Raw genomic sequence first — 17,299 nt, forward strand, 5'->3', positions numbered from 1 at the left:
TTTTAGAGCTTCTTTTGATGAATGGAGGTATGTTCTGATGAGTTATGTGCGTCCTTTATATCAACTATCAACTATGCAGTTTCTATCATTAGTTCTTTCTGAGCTTTTGATCTTAGTGGCTCTTCTTGGTAGTATGTCTGAGCTTGACTGAAAAATCACAAGAGAGATGGTGAACTATCGATTACCTTCCTAAATCTAACCCCTACTTCTTCAGATTCCATGTGTCATGTAAAACATATTTTCCGGTGCTTTCTGCCTATGACACTACATCAAACATCTTTTCCTTTAGAGTTTTTATGACTATATTTCATTTCCACTTAGGAAATGAATCTCTTGCATCCTTTCCAATGTAATGTGGAATTATGGCATATCTCTGCAGAGCATAGGATGCTGATCAGAAAACAAAGTATATGACACTATGTCAAACATTTATTCCTTTTAGAGTTTTTATGACTATATTTCATTTCCCACTTAGCAAATGAAACTTTTGCATCACTTCCAATGTTATGTGGAATTAAGGCATATGCTTGTGGAGCATAGGATGCTGATAAGAGAACAAAGTATTTCTTTTATTAGATCAGCCGGCATCATTTGGAGGATATTGTGTACTATGGTGCTAATGTTCTGGAAGATATGGCAACTGGTGCAGCATAAACTCAGCCTATGGTTTGTATACATGAAACTCGACTTTGATTAGCATTGTGAAACATTTCTCGTATGCAGCATAGACATAAAAAGTAATGTCTTTATCTACGATTAAACCTAAAAATTTCACCATCAGTCAAAACCTTATTGACTCATTGTTGATCTAAAGTTGTTAAAGGAATAAATGGATCACTAGAGCTGCATTCCTCTGTCTTACATTGGTCTTTGGAAGCCCAAAGGAGCCTTAGTTATTAGTATTTTCCTTGTAACTGTGAAAATTGTCTACCATCTTTCAAGCTTATTAATTAGACCTCTGGCCTTATCACTTGTTCACTATACACTGGATTTTACCTCAAGGTTAACTGTTTCTGTTAGCAATCAATCAGGGTAATAAAGTTAGATAGTACACTTGCTTAATTTAAGTGATAAACAAAGTCTGAAGTTCATTACATTTTTATGGAGTTCTTACTGTTTTAGATACCAGCAAATTTAGCTTCTTGTGAATACGTTCCTGGAAAATGTGCTAAAAGCCAATGAGTCTATGTTTCCTGCACTTCTTGCACTTGTCAATTGACACAAAAGTCATACAAAAATGCCATTTTCTATCAATTCTTTCCTGTACATTGAGTCAGTTGATTGGTGTACAAGCTATTAATATAAAATTCCAGCTTGCTTACCTGGCTTATTAGCTTGCTTTCATCCAATATGGATATTTGATAACTGGAGAACCAGCTTCTCACACAACAAATGAAAAATTTGTCTGATATTTTTTGTTGCATATCTCACATCTTTAGCTATTTTTCACTTTGCAAGTAACCTGTGAAGAAGGATCATCTTCAGTATGCCAAGCTCCCAGATGTTGCTCTGCAGAGTTTGCTCTAAGTTTAAAGACTGTCATAAGTGTCCTCTTGCAACACTTTGGTGGTGTCTAAGAATCACATAAAGCATGAAACATTGCAATGATCTAATTGCTATCACTTGTATCACTTAACAATATATGTCTGCTTGCTGTCTTGTTGTCCTTTCCACCTCATCACCTTTCTATTCCCGCTTCATGAAAGGTTAGTTTAATAATGAACCAGAGCTCTTTCTGTACTATTGTAGCATTACATACTTGGGTGTTCATTCTCTACAAATATGTCAGTTTGCATAGGATTTCAATCATTCTGGTTTCCTTTGTTGAACATTTTTATGGTTGACTCTGATTCATTAAAAGAAAAAGGTTGGCAAACCAAGATTTCTGGGGGATCATTAGTCAAACTTCAGGTTTGATAATTTGAACCACCAACTGGAACATATGAGATAGTCCATCTTTTAGGTTCCAACAGATCAATTTATATAAGATGCATTCAGATCATCCCTTGAGAACTAAATACAAATCACATATTGGAGTCTCATCTTCCAAGCCTAATTTTGCCATTTTGACTGGTTAGGAAACAAAGTTGTCAGGACTGTAAAACATAATGGAGATCATGAAGATTATTTATCGCTTTCTTGACTATTTGTTTAATTCACTCTCCTGAACTATGATGCTATTGAAAGTGTTCATTAGTGACTTGAGATGAACATTGATTCTTTGCTGTGTCTTTGAATTGGTAAATATTTTGTTAGTGAGGGGCTATTGATGATGTAACTTGATAATAGTCATGGTCTCGCATCTTCTCTCGACTGTAATACTGTATTACATTGATTGCTTTTGATGGAATCTTCCTTTGATGTCTTTGATGAGTCGTCTTCACCTACCCATCTCCCTCTTGCACATATTGAACATTTCCTGTGATCAGAAAATGCTTTCCATATGTTCTCATCCTACTTTCTGGGATTATCTTCATTTCTCAACTCTAGAATGGAAGATTTTGATAAACTGGAACTGCAGGTTGATTTGTTGTGTCCATGGACTTTCTTTGTGTAGTTTATTTATGACCCATGAGCAATGAGACCTACTAAGAATTCTTTGGGTTGACTCGTTTCCTAGGCTGAAAAATCTATAGCAAAAATATCCTAAAATAGAGAATAATGCTTAGGCAATCTTTTTCCAATTTAAGATTTTTGTTCCTTGGGTTTTCTTGGTAGGACAATGGAATCCACCTAGGTAGATTAAAATTAGTAATAATTGCATGACGATGAATTGATTGCCAAGAGAGGGAGGAAAAAACAAAATACTACTTGAACAGATAATCTAAGGACTCGTTTGGTTGGAGAAGTAGAGGGGGGAAGAGGCACTTCCTGAAAAGTAGACAAGGGGTCTCTTATTTGGTTGGAGTTTTAAGAAGAGAGAAAGTGAAAAAGTGTTAGATGTATATCCTAGAAATCAATTGTTGGGTGACACATTTTTTGTTCTATGAAACATATTTGTACTTAAACTATTGATTTAATCAATAAAGGATAAGTTTTTATTTTTTATTTAAGTGTTATGTGTCCTTGAATCGTTCTTGGAATTGATGTTACGATACATATTCTCAAGTATTGAGAATTAGAAGTATGTATGATCGATTCCTAAATTGCTCCCGATCATAGGATAGTCATAGGGACGGTGATCGATTTAGATAGACCAGCACACGGTTCACTTCCTTCGAGTTAGATAAGTCTCTAGTTTACGGTGTAGAGACACTGAGCGGCAAGTGTGGATAGTTGTTAGAGAACAATTAGTATTGAGCATGACCATATGAGAGATCATATAGATTTCTATTCGATTGTCAGTGATTATTTCGATGCTGCAGTTGTGTGATTGGTCCTTTAACCTGCGGTATCACAGTTGTTCACAGTAAGACTGCTATAGTTTAACTACACAAATATTAACTCGATCATGAATTTTTGTAGTGGATGTTGGCTTCAGTTGGTTGAGCTATACGGGCAACGCGTGTATTTATATGGGATTTATCGATCTTGATAGAGAAGAGCAGTCTTATGAGATTTGAAAAGCTGAGTTCACAAGTCTATGGTCATAGTAGTGTGATAGATAGAAAAGAGTTTCTATTTGGAATCATTATTGGATTTGAGCTGATCGGATCTATCATATGACTGATGATGAGATTTGATGTTTTATCTATAATCTGTCATCTAGTCGGGACTCACGATAGAGGAACAGTATCATAAATTAACTATACTTAGAGATTCTATTTCGGTTCTGCTGGGTTGTCACTACATATTGATAGGTGTCACTGATGGATTGTGAAAGCTCAATAGGATTGTTTTGGATCAATGATCCTGGTCGAGTTAGAGTGGAACTATTTCGATCTACTGAAAGGAGTTTCAGTGATGCTTATTGTTGGGTATAAAATACCCACAGCCGGAACCCACGGCGGAGACGACATCAGCACAGCTCCGCCCGGACTCCTACGGGAGCCGGGCTCCACCGACATCAGCACAGCTCCGCCCGGACTCCTACGGGAGCCGGGCTCCACCGACGGCATCAGCACAGCTCCGCCCGGACTCCAACGGGAGCCGGGCTCCACCGCCATCAGCAAGCGCTGCTCCGCCCGGACTCCTACGGGAGCCGGGCTCCGCTGCCGACATCAAAACAGCTCCGCCCGGACTCCTACGGGAGCCGGGCTCCGCTCTCAATATCAATTGCTGGTAAGCTCAGTTTGGACTCCTACGAGAGCCGGACTTCACCCTTGACTTTGTTTGCAGCGCAGCTCCGCCCGGACTCCTACGGGAGCCGGACTCCACCGCCATCAGCAAGCGCTGCTCCGCCCGGACTCCTACGGGAGCCGGGCTCCACCGCCATCAGCAAGCGCAGCTCCGCCCGGACTCCTACGGGAGCCGGGCTCCGCCGCCGACATCAAAACAGCTCCGCCCGGACTCCTACGGGAGCCGGGCTCCGCTCTCAATATCAATTGCTGGTAAGCTCAGTCCGGACTCCTACGAGAGCCAGACTTCACCCTTGACTTTGTTTGCAGCGCAGCTCCGCCCGGACTCCTACGGGAGCCGGGCTCCACCGACGACATCAGCAAGTGCAGCCCCGCCCGGACTCCTACGGGAGCCGGGCTCCACCGCCATCAGCGCAGCTCCGCCCAGACTCCTACGGGAGCCGGGCTCCACCGCCATCAGCAAGCGCTGCTCCGCCCGGACTCCTACGGGAGCCGGACTCCGCCGCCGACATCAGAACAGCTCCGCCCGGACTCCTACGGGAGCCGGGCTCCGCTCATGACAGCTCCGACCATTGCCGAGCTTCAATCGACAGATCCACGCCCCCTGACAGGCCCTCAAAACGGCCGCGACCCTGCTCCACCTCCTGTGGCGGACTCCACGCAGTATCATCATTCCCTGACAAGCCGCAGTAGCCATAGCCGCCCTGCTCCACTTCCTGTGGCGGACTCCGCACAGCTCCATTATCCCCCTGGCAGGCCACAGTAACGGCCACGAACCTGCTCCACCTCCTGCGACGGATACCATGCGATTCTCCTGACGACGGACGCTGCTCCACCCCTCATAACGGATTCCACGTGGCAAGTCGAGGTGATACCCACGTGTCTGCCCCATTATCTTTCGCAATCAATTCCCCTGACCATGGGCGGCCCACTATCAGGCAGTTACACACGTCGCCATCAGTCCGTTGCCTCCCCCGCCTATAAAAGGGGGGACTCAGATACGTTATTTTTTAAGCTCATTTTTCTTATCTCAAAACTCTGCTAAATTCTCCGTTCGAGCACTCCATTCTTGTTGAGGCAGAGAACTGACTTGAGCGTCGGAGGGTCTTGCCGGAGCAACCCCACCTCCGGTTTAGACTTCCCTTGCAGGTCCCGGCGGCGACCGCGGCTTCCTGAACTCCAGCTTCTCCGGCGCAGGCGGATTTTTGCACCAACAGGATTGGCGCTAGAAGAAGGGCTTGAACCTTCGCAGCACCCTTGTTCTTGAAGGAGCGCTCAACGGGGCCACCTCCGGCCATCTCTCCGTCATCTACTCCTAATCCTCCCCCGCGAGATCGACACCCGATGCCTCTGCGCAGGGCGTCCACCCGGCGGTCCACGGCCTCCGCGGCCAGATCTCAGGCTCCGGCCTCTCCTCCCGTTTCTCAGCCAGCTCCTCCTCCCCCTCCGGCGACGGCGGTCGGCGCGGAGCAGTTTGACTGGCTGGCGCAGCAGGTCAAGGGCCTCGTCGAGGCCGTACAGGCGATGCAGCAGCAGCCGCCGCAGGCGTCAGCGCATCCGGAAGGGGCATCTCCGGAATGCCAGAACCCGGCGGTGGGGCGGGCCACCTGGGCTAGCCGCCCCGTCCTTCCCGAGAAGGCGAATCCAAGGGTGGAGAGCCCTCAGTCGGACCACGACTCCACCCCTGGGAGATCCCTGCCCCCGTTCTGCCAACGGACCCTCGAGACTCGAAGTCGAGAGGATTTTCTGGACCGGAGGCTCCAGGAGATGAACCGGCGGATCGAAGAACTCCGCCATGCGCCTCCCGCTTACGGTGAGGATATCTGCACTGACCCTCCCTTCTCCCAAATGATTATGCAGGAACCGATCCCGCCGAATTTCAAGCTCCCCTAGTTTGAAAGCTACGACGGGACCTCGGACCCGGTGGACCACCTGGAAGCCTTCCGAACGATGATGTTGCTTCATGGTGCCCCCGACGCCATCTTGTGCCGGACTTTCCCGTCTACTTTGAAGGGAGCAGCAAGAAACTGGTACTCGGCACTGAAGCCGGGTACCATCTTCTCCTTCGACCAAATGAGCCACCAATTCGTGGCCCATTTTGTCAGCAGCCGACGTCCCCGGAAAGGTTCGGAGTCCCTCATCAACATCAAGCAGAGGGAAGGGGAGTCCATATGGGCCTACATCAACTGCTTCAACATCGCGGCGTTGGAGGTCCGGAACTTGGACCAGTCGGTTGCCATGGCCGCCCTGAAAGGTGGCCTTCAGAAGAATGATCTCTTGTACTCCCTGGAGAAGAAGTACCCCAGGGATTTTGCTGATCTGCTGGCTCGGGCTGAAGGATACGCCCGAGCGGAAGAGGCCTTCAAAATGAAGGATGAAGAGACTGCGAGGGAGCGCCAGACGGGAGATTCTGGCAAGCCCGCAGTTGAGAAGAGGCCGAGGGAAGCCCGGCCTCGCTCCCGATCCCCTCCCGGGCACAAGCGCGCCCATACTCCACCCCGGGCACGCAGGCAGAGAAGCCCGGACAACAGGTTTCGGCGGGGTTCCCCGCCAGGGAAGTTCCGCAGCTACGCCCCCCTCAACGCCTCGAAGGCCCAGGTACTGATGGAGGTCAGGGAGCTGATCCCTAGGCCGGAGAGGATGCGCACGCACCCCGGGAAGCGCAACCCCAACAAGTTCTGCCTCTACCACCGCGACCACGGTCACGACACCGAAGAGTGCATCCAGCTCCAGGACGAGATCGAGGAGCTCATCCGACGAGGTCGGCTCGACAGATTCATCCGCCGCAGGCCTGAGGGTAGAGGAGACCGGCCAAGAGCCCTCCCGCCGCCCGAACCACAGAAGAGGGAGGAGCAGCCCGGGGACCGGCCTCCTATTGGGACCATCGACTCCATCGCCGGAGGGCCTCAAGGAGGAGCGGGAGAACTGTAAATGTATTGCTTACTGTTTCGTTTTGAATCTACTTTTCTTTTTAGCTAACGCACTCCTCCTGCTTAACACGGATGTACTATGACTGGATATGACCTCTCCAAAAAACAACGGCCATGTCAGGAACAGGAGGAGAACCTCGTCCTGACATGAGCAAAGTCAAAGGCCCGGTTCTTTTAGACCGGATGGGGGGAGAGGCCTTACAACGCCCTAATGTGCCCCCACAGCCCTGTTAGGGACAGGAGGAAAACCTCGCCCTAACTTGAGCAAAGTCAAAGGCCCGGTTCTTTTAGACCGGATGGGGGGAGAGGCCTTACAACGCCCTAATGTGCCCCCACAGCCCTGTTAGGGACAGGAGGAAAACCTCGCCCTAACTTGAGCAAAGTCGAAGGCCCGGTTCTTTTAGACCGGATGGGGGGAGAGGCCTTACAACGCCCTAATGTGCCCCCACAGCCCTGTTAGGGACAGGAGGAAAACCTCGCCCTAACTTGAGCAAAGTCGAAGGCCCGGTTCTTTTAGACCGGATGGGGGGAGAGGCCTTGCAACGCCCTAATGTGCCCCCATAGCCATGTCAGGAACAGGAGGAGAACCTCGTCCTGACATGAGCAAAGTTGAAGGCCCGGTTCTTTTAGACCGGAGGGGGGAGAGGCCTTACAGCGCCCTAACGCGCCCCCACAAGCCAGGCTGATGACGAGAACCTCGCCACCGGCTCAAGCAAAATGGAAGACCCGGACTCCTACGGGAGCCGGATTTCGCCGCAAAGGTAAGCTTCACCCGGACTCCTACGGGAGCCGGGTTCCGTCGCCAAGGTAAAGCTTCACCCGGACTCCTACGGGAGCCGGGTTCCGCCGCCAGGTAAAGCAACACCCGGACTCCTACGGGAGCCGGGTTCCGCCGCCAGGTAAAGCAACACCCGGACTCCTACGGGAGCCGGGTTCCGCCGCCAAGGTAAAGCTTCACCCGGACTCCTACGGGAGCCGGGTTCCGCCGCCAGGTAAAGCTTCACCCGGACTCCTACGGGAGCCGGGTTCCGCCGCCAAGGTAAAGCTTCACCCGGACTCCTACGGGAGCCGGGTTCCGCCGCCAAGGTAAAGCTTCACCCGGACTCCTACGGGAGCCGGGTTCCGCCGCCAGGTAAAGCAACACCCGGACTCCTACGGGAGCCGGGTTCCGCCGCCAAGGTAAAGCTTCACCCGGACTCCTACGGGAGCCGGGTTCCGCCGCCAGGTAAAGCAACACCCAGACTCCTACGGGAGCCGGGTTCCGCCGCCAAGGTAAAGCTTCACCCGGACTCCTACGGGAGCCGGGTTCCGCCGCCAGATAAAGCTTCACCCGGACTCCTACGGGAGCCGGGTTCCGCCCCCAAGAAAGACTTCGCCCGGGCTCCTAAGGAAGTCGGGCTCCATCCGCCGCTTCGCCAGCAAGGGTTAAAAACGGCGGCGAGGCTCGGCCACATGACGAGATCGGATGGAAGGGAAAAGTCCTTTCCCACGGCGACCTCTAAGCCAAACAGGCCAAACAACGAGAAAGGGTCAACGAATGACAATATTAGCGCTACGCGCGGACAAGGTAACACAAAATGCCTTTTTCTCATTTCCGATATATGTGCTACAGGGCCAGGACGGCCAGAAAAAGAGGGACAAAACGACAAGAAAAGAAAAGGGGGGCAGCTACAAAAGGGGGGTGACTACTAAAGAACTCTAAGGAAGTCCTGCTCCCTCTAACATAGGGTGATCACCTCCATCCCCTGACCAGGACTGCCTCAGGGTCTCCACCATTTCCTCTAGTTCTTCCTTCTTTTGCAGCATATCCTGGAGCGCCTGACGAAGTCGCCGACTCTCAGCCTCCGCTTCCCGATGCCACTTCCGCAAAACTTCGGACTCCGCCTCTGCGTCCGCGACGGCCTTCCGCTCAAGTCCCAGTTGAATTTTTACTTGTTGAAGCTCGGCCGTCTTCTCCCCAAGTGAGACAGATCCCCTCGACGGTGCCTCTCAAGGCTCGAAGCTCTTCGGTGTCTTGGGCGTTCGTAAGCTGCGCCCTGATAACCAGCTGCTTCTGAAGACGAACGACCTCGTCCGCCGCTCGACGGAATCTCCCCTTGTGCTCCTCTACCTGTCAGCGCCAGCTGGCCCGCTGCACATCGTGGCTCATCTCGGCATCTTGAAGCTGCTTCTGGAGGTCGGAAACTTTTTGCGACCATATCGGCTCATCCCGCGCTGTGAGCCGGGGTGAGTTCCCTTCCTGCTGGCCGATCCTCCTCTTGGCAGCCGACAGCTCCACTTTAAGGGCGCTGATCCTGGCCTCTTGAGCCCAAGTTCGGTCACTGGCGCTCTTCTTACATTCCTCAAGCTCTTTTGTGAAGCTCGCCTTCCTCCGACTGTAGTCCATGATCGCCTTCACTTGAATACTCCTGAAGTGGGCGGCCTCGGCAGCGGCCTCGGAGTAGCATTTTTTCGCCTGACGGAGCTCGCCTTCCGACTTCTTCAGCTTCCTCGTCAAGTGGAGGACCTCCTTTTTCAACCGTCGGATAGTGGACTTCAGCGGGACCCCCAGGGGCAAGGGGAGTGCTTCAGCGAGACACTGCCATTGGAAGAGGCAAGCGTCAAAGATCGATTCGTTACAAGAAGAAAGGCCGGAAAGAAGGAGCAGAGGGAGGAAAAAATCATCCACAAAAAGAAATTCGGCTTTATTAATTGATCTTGAAGACAAATGAAAAGGAAGCATGATAACAAAAGAAAGGTACAAGGTCGGAGGTCTCAGACCTCGGGAGCGGGGGGTGGAGAGTTCGGCGCGGGGGGTGCAACTGCTGTGGCGGCGGGCGAAGGGCCGGCCTCGTCGTCGGACTCCTCCAAGAATTCGAGGCCAAGATCGGGATATCTGCTGGCCACCTTCTCCCGGCAAAGCTCAAACCCTTTGGTAAATGCCTCCAGGCCGAACTGGACGTTCAGCTCCCTCATCTCTGCGGAGGCCTTGAACTCCTCCACCGCAAGGGTCCTGGCCTCCGAGACCAGAACTGGAGTTTGCTCGGCCAGCTGGGCGACCTCGGCCTCCGCCTTCCTCACCGACTCCTCCAGGCTCCGTCTCTCCGCCTCCCGGGCTTGTCTCTCCTCCTCCCGGGCTTGTCTTTCCTCTTCCCGGTCCTGTCTCTCTCTCTCCAGGGCCTCCCGGAGGGCGGCCACCTCGGCCGTCTTCGCTTGAAGACGAACAACCTCGTCTTGGCAGCGCTCCTCCGCCCGGAGGAGATCCCTTCTCATGCGGCCCGACGCCTCGACATAGGCGAAGAGCTGGTGCCCGATCTGCAAAGACAAATGGAGAATTACAACAAAGACCGAGCAACTGAGCAAGTAAAAATCCGCTTACCTCAAGGAAGGATCCCAGAGTATCCCAGGCCCGCTGCTCGGGATCGGCATGGTCGATCCTCTCCACGACATCGGGCAGAATGCAGCCGTCGAGCAGCCGCCTGATCAGAGCCTTGTCGTTGAAGGGGTTCTCCGATCCCCCCTCGGAGCAGACGGACTCGTCTGCGGCAGTTCGGTGGCCGCTCGCCCTGCGGGCCACCGATTTCCTTCTCCTCCCCACGGCGGGCGCCTCCGCAGGGCGGACCTCCGGAATGGGGACCTCGGTCGGCGGGCTCCCTGGGAGAGCCCGGGGGGCCGCTGGCTCGGCATCCGAAGGAATGTCGATCGCCGGGGTCGCCTGGACGGGCGCGACCAAGCTCGTCTCTCCCACCTTGGCCCTCTTCGCTGAGCCGGAGGTCGTCGCGCCCTTCCTCTTCTGGGCTCTCATGGACTTGGCGAGCATCCGCGTGGCTTCGGCGTCCATTGCTAAAGAAAAAGGAGGGGGGGAGAGAAGAAGAAGAAAAAGAAGCAGCACCAATCAGCCCAAAAAAAAAAAAAAAAAAAAAAAAGAAAAAAGAAAAGAGAGAGAAAGGAAGAGAGGGAAGAAGAAGATAAGAAAAGGAAAGATGTATACTTGCTGGATCCTGGGGGCTCAGGCCGATGTTGAAAAGAAGCTGCTCCCTCAGAAGGTTAGGAAGAGAAGGAGCGGGGTAACTCAAAAGCTTCTGGGCGGCCTGGAGGTCATCCTCTCCCAGGCTGGGAGCCCGGCGGACGGAATCCCTCAGAGCCCCCCAACGGGGCAGACCTAGTTCTAAGGTCGGGCAGTAGACAAAGAGGAATTTCCCCTTCCAGTTGTGAATCGAAGAAGGGGCGCCCTTCAGCAACCCCTTCTTGCCGAACTGGGGGGAGAAGTACCACCAGTCCTTCGCTGAAGGATGGCGTTTGAAGGTGTAGAAATGTCTGAATAAGGAGAGGGATGGCTGAACCTCGGCTATATGGCAGAGAGAGAGAAACCCTATCAAAAACCTAAAGGAATTCGGGGCAACAGAAGCAAGTGAAATATCTAAAAAGCGAAAGAAGGCGGCGACGAAGTTTGGGAGCGGAAGCCGAAGCCCGGCACGAAAGGCCTCCTGGTACAGGCAAAAGCGGCCGGGAAGGGGAGCGCTGGCCCTATCAGAGGGGCCAGGAAGCTCCAGGTCGTACTCCGCAGGGACCCCGTATCGAGCCCTTATCAGGAGAAGTTCGTTCGGAGTCGACGAACACGAAATGGCGCCCGGCGCGAAAACCGGGCGAGGCCCTGCCCCGAGCGCGGGTTCATCCGCAGAAACGGGGGCCTGGGGGTTCGAAGCAGAAGAACTTCCAGAACTTACGGAGACAGAAGATTCAGAAGACATTTTTTTCTCGGGGAAAAACCTAAAGGGCCCTAGAAAGGCAAATCGAGGGGGGAACGAAACGCCAAAGGTCAACCCGGAGGAAGACACGAAGAGAATGAAAAGACGAAAGATCCCTAGGCGGTGAAAAGAAGGTGGGCACTAACCTATCTTGCTCTGAGACGGAAGGCGCCTACGGCTCGAAAGGGCGTTCGCGAGAGCAGACTCTCGGGGAGATGACAGACGCCAGCGAAAATCAAAAATGGAGTAGGACGCCTGAAGGGGGGAGGACGGGTTTAAATAGACCCTGGGATCCGACGCCATAATGATCTCGAATCCCCCCAGGCCAGTCCGCGCTCGACACGTGTCCCACTCCCCATGGCAGACGGCTGAAGGCGGCTGGCGGTTGGCAGGGCCATAATTGCGCCGTACCTAGGCCAGCGTACCTGCGGGGTCTTCGAAGCGTCCCCTCGTTCCGCCCCAATTCGAAAAGACTCCGGCACGTGCTCATTTAATGCCGAAATATCTGGGAGCGGCAGGGCGCGGGATTCGAAGGGACGGTTCCGGCTATACTTCTGTGTACTTCCTTCGTTTGAAATTCAAAACTCGGATGTAGGGGGACTGGTGTTGGGTATAAAATACCCACAGCCGGAACCCACGGCGGAGACGACATCAGCACAGCTCCGCCCGGACTCCTACGGGAGCCGGGCTCCACCGACATCAGCACAGCTCCCCCCGGACTCCTACGGGAGCCGGGCTCCACCGACGGCATCAGCACAGCTCCGCCCGGACTCCTACGGGAGCCGGGCTCCACCGCCATCAGCACAGCTCCGCCCGGACTCCTACGGGAGTCGGGCTCCACCGCCATCAGCAAGCGCTGCTCCGCCCGGACTCCTACGGGAGCCGGGCTCCACCGCCATCAGCAAGCGCAGCTCCGCCCGGACTCCTACGGGAGCCGGGCTCCGCCGCCGACATCAAAACAGCTCCGCCCGGACTCCTACGGGAGCCGGGCTCCGCTCTCAATATCAATTGCTGGTAAGCTCAGTCCGGACTCCTACGAGAGCCGGACTTCACCCTTGACTTTGTTTGCAGCGCAGCTCCGCCCGGACTCCTACGGGAGCCGGGCTCCACCGCCATCAGCAAGCGCTGCTCCGCTCGGACTCCTACGGGAGCCGGGCTCCACCGCCATCAGCAAGCGCAGCTCCGCCCGGACTCCTACGGGAGCCGGGCTCCGCCGCCGACATCAAAACAGCTCCGCCCGGACTCCTACGGGAGCCGGGCTCCGCTCTCAATATCAATTGCTGGTAAGCTCAGTCCGGACTCCTACGAGAGCCGGACTTCACCCTTGACTTTGTTTGCAGCGCAGCTCCGCCCGGACTCCTACGGGAGCCGGGCTCCACCGACGACATCAGCAAGTGCAGCCCCGCCCGGACTCCTACGGGAGCCGGGCTCCACCGCCATCAGCGCAGCTACGCCCAGACTCCTACGGGAGCCGGGCTCCACCGCCATCAGCAAGCGCTGCTCCGTCCGGACTCCTACGGGAGCCGGACTCCGCCGCCGACATCAGAACAGCTCCGCCCGGACTCCTACGGGAGCCGGGCTCCGCTCACGACGGCTCCGACCATTGCCGAGCTTCAATCGATAGATCCACGCCCCCTGACAGGCCCTCAAAACGGCCGCGACCCTGCTCCATCTCCTGTGGCGGACTCCACGCAGTATCATCATTCCCTGACAAGCCGCAGCAGCCATAGCCGCCCTGCTCCACTTCCTGTGGCGGACTCCGCACAGCTCCATTATCCCCCTGGCAGGCCACAGTAACGGCCACGAACCTGCTCCACCTCCTGCGACGGATACCATGCGATTCTCCTGACAACGGACGCTGCTCCACCCCTCATAACGGATTCCACGTGGCAAGTCGAGGTGATACCCACGTGTCTGCCCCATTATCTTTCGCAATCAATTCCCCTGACCATGGGCGGCCCACTACCAGGCAGTTACACACGTCGCCATCAGTCCGTTGCCTCCCCCGCCTATAAAAGGGGGGACTCAGATACGTTATTTTTTAAGCTCATTTTTCTTATTTCAAAACTCTGCTAAATTCTCCGTTCGAGCACTCCATTCTTGTTGAGGCAGAGAACTGACTTGAGCGTCGGAGGGTCTTGCCGGAGCAACCCCACCTCCGGTTTAGACTTCCCTTGCAGGTCCCGGCGGCGACCGCGGCTTCCTCAACTCCAGCTTCTCCGGCGCAGACGGATTTTTGCACCAACACTTATGATAGAGATCATAGTATGTCTCACTACCAGACAAAATTGAACTTAATGGATCACACATAAAGGGAGAAGACCTTAATTAATTATAATTGAGCTTATGAAGTCCCAATTAATATGGATTTAAAGAAATCTTATTGGGTTCATGTTAATCTTGCTAGCACCTGGGTGAATCCAATTTCTCTTGTAATTGGTTTGCTTATGTGATAAGTATTAACCAATTTCTACACTTAATTTGAACCTGATTGAATATAATTCAATGACCTCCAATGGTTGGATGCTTAATTTATAACTTTAATTAAATCAAGAAAGATTTTCTTGATTTTATTCATTAAGAATTCTTGAAGTAAATTTATGAAACTATGTGGGTTGATTTAAGACTTTTTACTAGATCCCATATGATGGGACGTCTAGCATTGGTTTTGAGTATGGGTGAGTTTTGGGTGGCATCCTATTTATTTGATCCAAGTATATTTAAGCTAGGACTTCTAATATGATTAGGAGGAAAGATCTTAATTTGATTAGGACATCCTTATGTTGCCTATATAAAGGACTCTATCTTTACTCTTCTCATCATCTCACTTCCTTCCATCTTTGTCGCCACCCTTACTGTGCCCACGCCCCCTCCTCTCTCTAGTCCACGCCTTATCTCTCTAGGCGTCGTTCTTGGAGTTAGGGAGAAGAGGGCGGCATCCTTCTACTTGGTGTCAATTGGTTGGCGTCAAGTTTTAGGTAGTTTCATCCTTTTTTTCTGAAGTTGTTGGGAGTTAGTTACAACCACTACTTGGTTGTTGTTCTTTTTGATTAGTTGAGGGATCAAGAAAAGTTCTCGATTTTTTTAAGAATCAAAAAAGGAAGATCAAAAGGGTTCACAATTTTAAGTCTATCCAGCCTTGGTTCAAGCCAATTCAGGCTTTTAGTTCAAGCAAGCAGAATTCAAGAAAAAATAATTGAGGTCGGTTCTGTGGATATCCATAGAGGCAGGATGCTTATGTTGCTGATTCAGAGCTTGAGCAATCTCAGATCCAGGGATTGAATTGGATTCAATCCCAATTACAGATTTGAAGCAAAGGAAAAGCGATTCAGGTACGTGAATTGATTACAGGCTTTCAGATTAAAAGTGTTTTAATCTGATTTTTTCGCTGTATTTTGGATTTAGAAAAATTTTGAAATCTGCATGTACTAGCATCTGTAGAAAATCCAAGAAAAAATTCTTCCCATGGAAGTCACTTCCGACATTTCATGGAAAGTAGAAATCTTTGGGGGAGGTGAGTTTTGGCACTTTCCATGGAATGGAAAGTGGTGCTACTTTATTCTTTCCCAAAATACCTCTTTAGATTAACGGTTAAGATTTTACAAAATATCAATAGATGGTTAGGATAAAAATCTGAATAGTAATATAATATTATATTAATATTATTTTAATATTTATATGAATATAATATTAATATTATAATATTTATTATATTTATATTATTAAATTTATTATATTAAAATATTATTATTATATTAATATTTATATAAAGTTTAGGAGTAAAAAGATAGTCTTATATCTACTAAAGGTATAATTGGTATTTTATATAATTTTTTTAGAAAAATTTATGCTCAACCAAACATAAGCTATTCTGCAATAAGTCACTGTCTAATGGTCAATCAAACATGCGAAAATTCTATTATCAAAAAATAACTTCTCAGGAAGTTATCTCCTAGAAAGTTATTTCTTAAGAAGGTTTTTTTTTTTTTCTGTGAACCAAATGAGTCTTAAGGCTTATTTGAAAACTCGGGGTACTCTATAGGTGCTGACTTATTTCTGGGAGTCTATGATACATCTATTCAATAAGCAACTTATCTTCGGTAACTTTTTCTAGGCAAATAGCTCCAGCATAGCCTCTTATCGATTCAAGACTCAGAAATTCAGGGGACCTACTCATTCAGGGTTGACATTTGGTAAATATTGCCATATACTTGCATTGCAGCTGAATTGATGAGGGTGTAATCGATCCGAAGCTTTCTAGTGCAGATTCATAAACCAACTCTTTATAGATGGCATCTGAGATGGTTGTCTGTTCACCTGAAGTCTGCGGAATTCACGGAAATACCCAATGCAACATGATGTCAACGCCTTCAGACATGGTTTGGCTATGTAGTCTAAAACCTCGAGCAACTATTTGCTGGTTAATCTGGAACCCTGAAATCCAATTTGCACGGCTTTATTTTTCCTAACCATAAATCACGAAAAGTAATTTGCTCAATAGAGGGAAATTTATCTCTTGAAGTAATGTGTTCGTTTACAACTGAAGAAGGTGTATCCTTACAATCTGAAGCTGGAAGCCAAACTTATTTCACAATCTCTCATTTCCATGCATCATTTTATTTCAAAATGGGAAGATATGCACAAATTGGGACTCAGAAAAAACTACCTAGTTTCACACCAGTTACTCAGTCCCCATCAACTGGACAGAGTCGCCTGTGTCAAGGGACTCGAGTGATTCACTTGGCTTCTGCTGTTTCTGCTGCTTCTGCTGAACTGGAGAGCTTGGAATGAGCCATTGGAATATGGTTCAGGTTTGATGGGTGTCGATGATATTTGCAGCGGAACGAGCCAGCGTGCTTTGTTGGAGCACAGAGGCAAAGTTTGCTTCCCGAGAGACTTGCAAGAGAGTCTGTTGACCATGATTTCTTCATAGAATTAAGCTGTCTTTGGTTCTGCTTGGATCGGTGTATCTGATGCTGGTCCTCTTCTGCCATTCGCCCTGAAGATTTTCAAGTCCAGTTGTAGTCATGCCATTATTTCTAAATTACTTACCTGAGTCATATAGATGAATGCAAAGGTTTCAGAAAGTAAGATGAAACATTATTGTATTACTGATGTTCATGGGAGTCGTTACTACTGACCTAAGTAGAATCCTTTTTGTAGTACTTTAAAATTTATTACCTTGTTCAACGATGCATAACCAGGGATGGTACTTGAGGGATGCGAGCAGGCAGAGATGTATAACTAGGGATGGCAATTGTGTCCGGTGTCGATGATGTCCAAATTCATGAGGGATGCAAGCAGGCAGCCTTCTTGGCAATCTAGTGGCAGAATTACCTTCTAATCTTTCATGAGAATTTTTAATTGTTACCCTGTCTTCAAGAATTATCGGTCGTTCTTGTAG

At 50.4% G+C, this 17,299-nt stretch overlaps 1 protein-coding gene across 1 annotated transcript; it reads right to left on the reverse strand.

Annotated features, from left to right (window-relative positions):
- Positions 1-307: 307 nt before the first annotated feature.
- Positions 308-16,889, reverse strand: LOC140855976 (uncharacterized). Its single transcript, XM_073253187.1, has 5 exons — positions 16,636-16,889; positions 16,213-16,219; positions 9,929-10,462; positions 9,506-9,746; positions 308-390 (listed from the first exon to the last, which is right to left on the reverse strand). The coding sequence occupies exons 1-5, from the start codon at positions 16,887-16,889 to the stop codon at positions 308-310; spliced, it is 1,119 nt and encodes a 372-aa protein (XP_073109288.1).
- Positions 16,890-17,299: the final 410 nt, after the last annotated feature.

This window comes from Elaeis guineensis, chromosome 1 (genome assembly GCF_000442705.2).
Source record: "Elaeis guineensis isolate ETL-2024a chromosome 1, EG11, whole genome shotgun sequence".
NCBI lineage: Eukaryota > Viridiplantae > Streptophyta > Magnoliopsida > Arecales > Arecaceae > Elaeis > Elaeis guineensis.